At 38.1% G+C, this 10,522-nt stretch overlaps 1 protein-coding gene across 2 annotated transcripts in view; it reads left to right on the plus strand.

Moving 5' to 3' along the window:
* The window catches only part of mmel1 (membrane metallo-endopeptidase-like 1), a 34,568-nt gene extending 26,960 nt beyond the window's left edge, over nt 1-7,608 (plus strand). For both annotated transcript variants that reach the window (XM_030152472.1, XM_030152473.1), the window contains exons 14-23: nt 752-850; nt 976-1,053; nt 1,275-1,378; nt 1,736-1,794; nt 1,901-2,020; nt 2,362-2,495; nt 2,925-2,990; nt 4,360-4,455; nt 4,993-5,069; nt 5,217-7,608. In XM_030152472.1, coding sequence (XP_030008332.1) covers nt 752-850; nt 976-1,053; nt 1,275-1,378; nt 1,736-1,794; nt 1,901-2,020; nt 2,362-2,495; nt 2,925-2,990; nt 4,360-4,455; nt 4,993-5,069; nt 5,217-5,316 — 933 coding nt within the window. In that variant the 3' untranslated portion in view covers nt 5,317-7,608. The remainder of the gene's footprint in view (nt 1-751; nt 851-975; nt 1,054-1,274; nt 1,379-1,735; nt 1,795-1,900; nt 2,021-2,361; nt 2,496-2,924; nt 2,991-4,359; nt 4,456-4,992; nt 5,070-5,216) is intronic.
* Nucleotides 7,609-10,522: the final 2,914 nt, after the last annotated feature.

Below are 10,522 nucleotides of genomic sequence, written 5' to 3' on the forward strand. Positions count from 1 at the left end.
GTTTTGATGTGGACACGTTTATTTGCTTAATAAGAAGAGCATAAAGTGTTTACTTAATATAACACAGTGAGGGTGAAACATTATCTGTCCAAACATCCCTTTTGTAATTTAGACTTCTGAGGCTCAGCAACAGCAAAACCAACCCCCAAAACTGCTGGATGGATGCAGCTATGAATAAATATGAATATTTACCAGTCTCATGATGCAAAATGTAAATTGGTAGCTTTATCAATAATGCAAGTGCACATTTGCAACCACTAAAGCAGATGCCTATGGTGAACAAGCTAAAATTGAAATAAACAAATAGAAGTACCGATTTTGTTAATTGCTTCTTAACATGTAATTGTGATTGTCAGTAGGTCAATCAACTTATGCACATAGGGACTGTAATCCTAAATGGATGAATATGTAACTGTGTGATGATGAGACCTTTTTCGGGGAGATCTATTTTTTTATGTCTTTGTTGCACAATATGTTAGTTTTTTTTTTTTTGTTTTTTTTTTGCAGCATACAGCTACTCTCTGCAGACCTTACTACTCTCAACAGGCCCTTTTAGAAAAACAAAACACCCACACCAGGCACAATTTAAAATATATTCTATTGTATTGAAGTGACTGACAGCTGGCTTTGAGGGCTTTATTTTGTACATGTTTATCTTTCTGACTGTTAGTAGTCATTGATGTGTTTGTTACTCTTTGTGTGTGTTTCTTGTGTGTGTGTTTGTACGGTGTGTGTATGGGCATGAACTCAGATGGAGGAGATGATTAAGGACATACGAGAAGTGTTCATAAGTAACCTCGATGACCTGGCCTGGATGGATGCAGAAACCAAGAAGGCAGCAGAGGAGAAGGTACTAGTTATAAAATGTCTCACCACTGGGCTATATAATGTATTATATTTTGGTTTTAGGATTTATGGTGACTAAGAGTTTTTTTTTTTTTTTTTTAACCAAATCTCTCTTTTTCTGTTCTCCAGGCCCGAGCTATTCGGGAGCGGATCGGCTATTCTGACAACATCATGGATGATGAATACCTGAACAATGAGTACAAAGATGTGAGTGTCTGAAAAGATGCGATTATGAATGTTTTTCTTCTTTCACTAAATTAATGTAACAGAATACAGAGCGGCTTCAGAGTACCTGCATATTAGTTCTATGAAAACATCTCAGGTGCATTCTGGGCCATTATGAGTTTTGGAGGAGAATATATGACTGGGTGTTGATAGCTCTCATCTCAGCTAATCCTCCTGTCTTTCTGGCTTTGTGTTGGTGTTAGCTGAGCTACAGTGCAGAGGAGTACTTTGAAAACATCCTACAGAACCTGGAGTATGTGCAGAAGAAACGCCTGCGGAAACTCAGAGTCAAAGTCAACAAAGAGGAGTAAGATTTCCATTTGAGGCAGAACTATATCAGTGCTCAGTAAATAGGTCTTTTATTCTAATGTGATCATTTAAAGCGTCCACATTATATTTTTAAATTGCTAATGATGAATTATGTATTCTCATATGCTACTTGTATGACACACAACCTTGCATTTAACTCATGCATTCACATTCTCCCACACAAACGCCTACTCATAGATACAGTTCAGCCTTCCACTAAGCACACTAGGAAGGCTAATATTAGCCCGCCTATTATTAACCCAGGTTAATTTTAACACCTTTTGCTCAATTTGAAATGTGCTGCACTATATATGTCTGTACTCTACTAATCCTTTTTTACTCTTCACGTTGTCAGGTGGGTAACCGGAGCTGCAGTTGTCAATGCTTTCTATTCCTCCAGCAAAAACCAGATAGGTATTTATTATGGGCACAAGCAAACATACCCAGTCAAACAGATGCAGTCATGCATGTACCGAAAGTCTCCATGTCAGACACAAACATGTTTATTTCCTGGTTTCAGTGTTTCCTGCAGGTATCCTCCAGCCTCCTTTCTTCAGTAAAGGCCAGGCTAAGTCTCTGAACTATGGCGGCATCGGCATGGTAATCGGTCACGAGATCACACATGGCTTTGATGACAATGGTATGATTTTCTACACTGCTCCTTGTTCCATGCCCCCATAAAAGGCAGTTCTGGCAGATTACACTGTCCTTTGGCTGGAATAGTTTCCTGCCTCTAACTGCTACTGCTTGAGAAATCAAATTTTTGAATTGCGTGAGGTTATTTTTGACCACATTTCTCCACACTTTTCTGCACAACAAGAGTCATTTAGATTGATACCCACAACTCTAAACCACCCATAATACATTAGAAACAAATTAGATTCAGTGGAAATGTACATGTGTTTATTATTGTCATGGCTATTTTTTCTCTTGCTGATCAAACCCAACCAGTCAACATTTCATGTGTTTGTCTCTGTAAAGGTCGTAACTATGATAAAGACGGTGACCTGAAGGACTGGTGGACACCAGACTCCACTCAGAGGTTTCTGGAACTATCAAAATGCATCGTGGATCAGTATGGCAACTTTTCCTGGGACTTGGCCAATGGGCTTCATGTACGTCCTGGTAGACTATCTCTCTGGTTTTCTCCTTTTTTAAACATTTCAAAGCTAAAGCCTCCTCAGAAGCTCTTTTTTTTGCTCCTTTGTGTGCATTTCTGTTGTCTCTAGCAGACTATCCATTTATAATTTTTGTCTGTTTCCTGTAGTTTTGCAGCCTCATCTCTTCTCGGCTTCAGATGTTTTAACAGTAATATATTGTGTTGACATATCTATCTCTCACTGTCTCCTTGTCCAATTCCTTTGAACAATGCTTTTTTTTTTTTTTTCTCCACATACCCTCTGGGATTTATATCTCTCCAATTTCTCGTATCCCGGAGACTGATATCTGTGACTTGCTAAAATATAGAGGAACAATTACAGTCTCCCTCAACCCTCAGTCTCCTGACAATCTCCGTGTTCTTTCTCCTTATGTCCCCTCTCTAGTTAAATGGTAACAACACCCTCGGGGAGAACATTGCTGACAATGGAGGGATACGGCAGGCATATCAGGTAATGAGCCTGAAAACAAAAGAGGAAACTCAGTTTAAGATCCCTGGTTTACAGATGTGAGAGTAGGGGGCTGCAAGTCAGTGCTTTGTTATTGTCGGTTGTCTGTTAACATTAATAGACATGTCTTTTTCTCAGGTCACTGATTCGCTCATTAGTATTGTAAACACAACACTGGGGGACATGATATTGCTGATTTGGACAGTTTCAATAGCACAGACATGACAAGGTCACATTTTAATGCAACAAACAACACACTTTCTTAAAAACAGCAATATTTTGTCATCTGTTATCTGCAAGATTCAAAGTGAAAACATAAATGGAGTGGAAATAGTTTCTCACATGTTGAAACATGATTGATTTTGTTTGGTGATTTATGTAAATCATATTGTGCATTTTGTGAATTTAATTGAACTTAATTAAATAACTGTAAATGTTCAGCAGTTGATTATTTATTTATTTATTTTTTATCAGGCTCTTATTACACTGTAGTTTAAAAGTTCAAGGTGAAGGCGCTCAGTTTTAATTCAACCCAGTGTAAATACTGCATAACTAAATAATAATTAAAGAGGAAAATTATCCAGACACAAACTAGAGGAATTTTATTTAAAATGTAACATGCCAACAATATTGCTTATTTTGGCTGCTAATAAGTCAGGTTTTTCCACATTGTTCTTATCAGAGGTATAATCAGGGTTCTGACAGGGTCTTAAAAAGTCTTAAAAGTCTTGAATTTACAAATCTGCATTTAATACCTTAAAAAAGTCTTTAAAAGGTACTCAGTTTGATATGGTATGTCTTAAGTTATGTTACCATCAACTTGTTGGTTGCATTGTGTTTAAATGTGTCTGGGAAACGTCCAAGTTTTAAAGAAAGAAACGTTAGTTTGCTCAGTTCCACCTGTTCCAACCCGACAATTTATATTGAAATTAGGAACCAGTTATCACTAACTTTGCAGCGCCTGGTGAGAAATAATCACAGAACATTCAGCCCAACACATGTGTAGCCATTAGCTGTGCACATCGCCCAAGAAAGCTGAGTTTGGGAACTTTAAGGGACTGCTCACAAGTGAAAAGTAAGCATTGGAAAGTGCAAATTTAATAATGGTTGAATGGAGAAAAGATCACCCTTGACCTGGTTGAAATGAGTGAAGGGGAACAGCTATGAAATGGGCATTAAATTTTGCTCTAAGCTGTCTTAAAATGGTCTTAAAAAGTCTTAAATTTTGCTTGCAGATACCTGTAGGAACCCTGTATAATATAAAATATTTGTCATTTAGTATATATTGTATAAGGTCACATAGTGACTTCCATAAATGTTCTTCTAATTCTAAGTGAGATAAGGTGACATTTGTATTGTGTTATTGCTGCAGGCTTACAAAAACTATGTGAGGGAGCATGGAGAAGAGCCACCACTACCTGGAATTGACCTTTCCCACGACCAACTATTTTTCCTAAACTTTGCACAGGTAATAAACTGAGCGAGAGCTGTACTGTATGTATGTTGCAGTGTGTATTAGGACAAGTGAATTGCAGAAAATGAATTTCCCTACAGGGATAATAGAGTGAGCTGACCTTTTAACCTAAACCTTTAGTGTATTCATACATATAGATAGACAGTTTACTTCACTGATACACAGAGGAGAAGATGGTTGGAGATGTGGATATGTGAGTAAAAAATGGATGGAAGAAAAAAAGGCTTGACATGTGTGAATGATTTATAGCACATTAACTGGCATTTTAGTCACTCATTTGTGACGGCAAGAAAAGAGAAAAGGAGATTTTAATCTGAATAAATCTTTAAGCCAGTTAAATAAAGCATACGATGATCAAAAGGAGGTAGGATTAGTGACTGCATACTAAGTTATAGATGGGTTTGCTGGATGAAACCTAGATGAATTATTGATGGATGTAACTGTTCAGAATTTGCTGATGTGAAATATGCTCAGCTTATGTCATGTGATAACATATATAATTGAAAACGTCGAAATCTCTGTCTCTTTTAGGTTTGGTGTGGAACACACAGACCGGAGCAAGCCGTTAATTCCATCAAAGTAGATGTTCACAGTCCAGGAAAATTCAGGTATATACTATAGTCCTCAGCAGAAAAGACTGGAAACACTTTATTTGACATTTTAAAAACCTACACTTAAATGACACGCTCTTTGAATGAACTTTTTAATGCAATAGATTTATCACTAACTGACAATTTTCTCTGTGTGCATCCCAGGGTACTCGGATCCCTTCAGAACTTCCCAGAATTTGCCAAAGCTTTTAACTGCAACAAGAGCAGCTACATGGTCCCAGACAACATCTGCCGTGTATGGTAATTCCCAGGGATGTGTTGACGTGGGTTGCCTCTGTCCCCTACTGTACTGTCTCCCCTCTGATTGGTGGAGCACTGGTGGGGAGGCTACAGGGAAGTGGACGCTCCCCTCAGCTCTTTTACTAGATGGACCAGGGCTGGTGGACTGACACTGCAGTATGCACTTCCTCTGAGGACAGCAGCGGACTGTACCCTCCCAAACAGGTGGAGCACTGTCTCTCCAACTCTGATACTGTAGTTCATTCAATCAGCCTTATTATTTTACTTTTCACTGGAAACAATCATTCATTCATTCATTTTTTCCTCTCCTGTTATTTTTTTTAATCTTGTTTTACTCATCACCTGTGAGATTGTAATTGTCATGTATGTATGTATGTGTGTGTGTAGGTGTGTGCGTGCGTATGTGTGTGTGTTTGTGCGTTATAGTCAAAATAAAAAGTCATTAGCAACAGAAGGGCAGACAGACAACTGTGCTCAAAACCCACTGGTGTTGGAATAAAGCACACGCCCACTCACACTCATACACTACGGTGGTTCGGGCCTGTACATGTGTATGAGTGTGAGTGGGTGTGTGCTTTATTCTAACACCCACTGGTAATAAAGCACACACCCACTCACACTCATACACATGTAACCAGGCTGAACCGCTGTACTGTATGTGGGTTTGGGTTGTGTGCCTCTCAGCTGGTTTTAACCTTCATTTACATCCTGATAAATTCTAGCTACATTCTACTTCTTATGTATTTTGTTGAATAGACCAGTAAATATTTAACTGTAATCATGTATCACTACTGTTATATTTAATGTTACCAGCTGAATGGCAGATGGCAGGCAGCTGCTGGTCATCAGCAGTTTGTCAAATAAACCAAAATTAAGTTTTGCCTTTAAAACGACAGATGGTCACAAATCACTGAGCTGACAATCTATAGACACCAGACCCTTTTTATACATTTACTTTAACCTCCTGTGTGTTTCTGTTCGGATGCACATACACCTCTACGTATATTCCACTTTCAGCTAGTCTATATGATCGCTACCTACTGTTTGTAAAGTTGGTATGCCTTACATTATATTTTGTGCAACTTTGTGTGAGTGGGTGTATGTGTTTGCATGAGTGCACAAATGATAAGAAAAAAAACCTAATTAAAGAAAAAGTTTAATCATATTTTCAAAAAAATAAATAAATAAATAAAATAAAAAATACACTATTCATTTTCTTGCAGAGCTAGATGAGAATATCTAAGCAGCTAAATATAGAGCTGGAGCCAGCAGTGGGTTAAAGTAGTGTAATAACATCAGAAATGGAAAAATAGCTGACTAGCCTGACTCTTCTTGGACAGATTCAGGATAATAAATGCCAAGCTGCGATAACCATCGTCTTCCTGTCGGTTTATCTGTGGTACATGGAAATCAAATTTATCACAAATAATAACCCTGTTTCCCCAGCTTTTATCTTCACAAATTGCTTCTCAGTTTGATGTCTATTTAATCAAATGAGGCATTTTAAATTTTACCTTTGTGCAAAACAGCAAGACTCAATTAAAACATTAGAGCATTAAATTTAATTTAGTCATGATTTGTTCACTATGTTAAAGGTGGAGTAAGTAATTCTAATGCAACATCTTTTCTCATATTTAGTAAATACCTCTTCACTGCCCACTTGCTATCTGTTCTGTGTCCCTTCTGGCTCTATTCAAAATAAGCTTATTTAGCTGATCCAATATATGGCCATGAATTTAAGTGACAATGACAGTCTTTCTCAGGATTAGTTTACTCCACCTTTAATCACAGGCTGGGTCTGGGTCTTTCAACAAACAAACTTTTCAAGGTGAGTGCATTTTTCCAAAATTCACTTCCCAGTGTAGTTTTTTTTTTCTTTGTATATGATTTCTTTGTATGTTAAAAAGTAACTGAGGTTATGATACAGAGTCATTAATTGTCAAATAGGCTTTTTTGCCTTTGCTTTTTATATTAGAAATTAGTGCAATGAATGCTGCATCATGATCATGTAGAAAAAACATCTTCAGATTGTACTTTTACATGTCCATGTTCTGGTCTTATTGTCTGTGCAAACCCTCTGTTTCTCTCTCACTGCTGCTGTCTCCCTCGGGCTTTTCTTTCTTTCTTTCTTTCTTTCTTTCTTACTTTCTTTCTTTCTCACACTCCACCTGTAGAAAGACAGATATACCTCAGTTGCCTGTATTTAGATACTTTATAATAATGACTGATAATCATCTTGAGGAACATTTTTTTTCTTTCAAAATAAATCTTTAAATAACAGACTGTCTGCAGGCAATTTGTGCTCCAGTGTGTGTTTATGTGTGTTGTTTTAGTATTTTAATTTGGCTTATCCTCTGCGTACTTATGCAATCATGGTGCTGAAACATTCTCTCGCATAAAGTGTGAAATATCAGTGTATCCTTTATATCAAGGTATCATGTTTTTGGACTTATGCAGAATATAGAGAAATTATGTGCTCCACATGGAGAAAACAGTACAGCCTATGATGTTCCAAAAGTAAGTATATGAGATGTTTCTAAATTTGGAGTCACCCATGCTGCACTATTGTCCTGAGGGGAATATTAGGAATTGGGGATTTAGTTTAATTTTGCAATGTCCACAGACAGGGGAAAAACAATAAGTTAATCGTTTTGCTCAGACTCTTTTTCCTTTAATTGGACTTATAAGCATGTGGGGAACATGGGGCTAATAAGTGAAGTTAGTCAAAGGCACGATGCAAACAAGTGAATGTGCAATATCTTTATGGCTTCTCCCAAGCTGCTGGCTGGTAAATATACCCCATGCCGCAGTGAACCAGCAAGCACATTTCCTGGCACCGGATAGCTACTACCCAGGCTGAAACTGGAGAGGCAAACAGTCACGGATATACAGGGAATAAAAAAAAAACACACATATACACACTCATACACACTTCAGAAGGTTCAGAGGTGTAAGAACGAGCCAAAGAGAATTATAACACACAGGATGTATAGGACAGGGATGCCAAGCTGGAAGACCAGAAATACAGCTTAACTTTGAAGCCAAGTGTCAAAAATACCTAGAGGAATGGGGGAGTGCAGTAGCAGAGCCAGCTCACACTTGTGCAAATACAGATGGGTAAAGTTGTGGAGCTCATGACCTTTGTTATTTACTCCTTAAAAAAAATTCAGCCACACAATATATACATTTCAACCTACCAGTGGTTTATGCCACAATGTTTCAACTAAACAACTCTGAGGTGAATGAACTATTTCATATTGGAGCTGCTGACCAAAGGCATTTTGGGGTTTATTCCAAACCACACTCAACATTACAGTCATGGCATCATGTGCTGTAGGTGACCTCAGGAAACTGAGTTAACCTTCCCTCAAATGCTCATTTGGTTCTTATTACTCTTATTTTATTTGATTTACTGTAGAAGCAGAACATACCAGTCTGTGTGTGACTATGTTTCTACGTGTCTGAAAGTCATTCATGTATTGTTTTCTGCAAAATATCAGTTCAAATTGCTTATTTACCGCCTGGCTTCCCCTTTTGCTCCCGCTAGATGGTAACACATTGGCAGACAACTGAAAGTTCACACCACCCACTTTCCTCGTGCTCTCACCCTCCCCGTCATTAGCAGCTCTGCTAGCTAACATCACAGCTAACATTACAACACCTCAGCATGTTCTTGGGAGCCCGAACAGCGTGTTTTGCACTTCCAACATTATAGATGGCTGACGTTCACTCCTGAAATGAATTGGGACTCTGGGGATGTTTGGAGCTTTCGAAGAAGGTCAAAGAACATCCGTCAACAAGAGCACAAAAACCCCTGTCAGTGTGATTTAATGGGAAATATGTCAGTAGGTTAAAGATTATTAACACTAATAACCATTAAAGCTTCACTCTCCAAAGCCTTTTCACTGCAAGTTTTCTGTTGTTTTTTGCTCTCATTTCAACATTCTGCTGGCTCTGTTATCCTCTGGCCATAAAACGACTCAGTTTTCCTTCATGTGCCCTTTGGGCGACTCTAACAGTGGGTCTAGTGGTATGTGTATGTGTGGGGGCAGCAGGCATGCAGCCTCTGGAATGCCTGTTGTGTGTATGCAGCAGTGCATGGGGCAGTGTGTAGTATCTGAGGTGTATGTAAGGGGACAACACCCTCTAATGTAAATGCATGCACACATATGTCAAACCCATCTTACAACTGTGGGAACACGTCTACAAAAACGCACATATTCACGCACTCATATATGAGCAGGTTACACAGACTCTCTGAATTATGAGAGAGAAAGTGTTGCAGGTAGGCAATTAGACCAGGCACTGTGCTAATGCACTCTTGATTGAAAAGAGCACTTATTGTGAAGTGCACTCTCACTGTGCTCTTTTTGTTACAAGCCACTGATAGGAACCCAGCTCAGTTTCTAAAAGTCTGTACTTCAATGTCCTACTGTTATGGTCCCAGCCTTTGATTTAAAGAAGTGACTTTTTATCCATTAAAATGACACTTTTATTCAGTGAGTCTACTGGAAAAAAGGGAAAACAGAGATAGTTTCAGTAAGACTTTTTTGACCCCTGTTAAAGTATATGTGTTTAATAAATGCAGCACAGACATTACCACCCACTGCTCTGCTAGTGAGAGTTCACAAGTAAGCTAAATTACACCCATTAGTAAAACAACAATGTGAGCTACAAATAAGTAATATTTACAATGAAAATGCTGAGAGTTGTGTTCATTAATTGTTGGTGAGAAATATAAATGCAGGTTTCAACTCTTCTACCTTACACTTGAACTCTTCTCTCCTCCTTGAATACTTCTCAGAGGTTTAAATATATAATTAATGTAAAACAGTGACATCCTGTGGGCATTCAGCATACCTGAAAAGTAAAACATAATCACCACCATGAAGGTTATTTGGCTTAATTTACTGTTGTGATACAAAAAAAAGTAAAATTTCATTCAAAAGTCCATTCATAAGTTGATTTCAGCATTGTTTATCTGTGCTTAAGGTGAAGTTTAAGTACTGTTAGAGGACTTCTGACTGACATTGTCTAATTTAACAATCTGTAGAAGAGCTATTCTCTGGTTTTCTTCTTACATTTACACCAGGGTTTGGCAGTCAATCAACTTCTCTTGCCTTAAGCACAATTTATTTAATTTAGCAATAATTCATCTTCAGGGTAACACAGTGGTGCAGTGGATAGCACTGTGGCCCCACAGCAAGAAG

Source organism: Sphaeramia orbicularis, chromosome 13 (genome assembly GCF_902148855.1).
Source record: "Sphaeramia orbicularis chromosome 13, fSphaOr1.1, whole genome shotgun sequence".
Lineage (NCBI taxonomy): Eukaryota > Metazoa > Chordata > Actinopteri > Kurtiformes > Apogonidae > Sphaeramia > Sphaeramia orbicularis.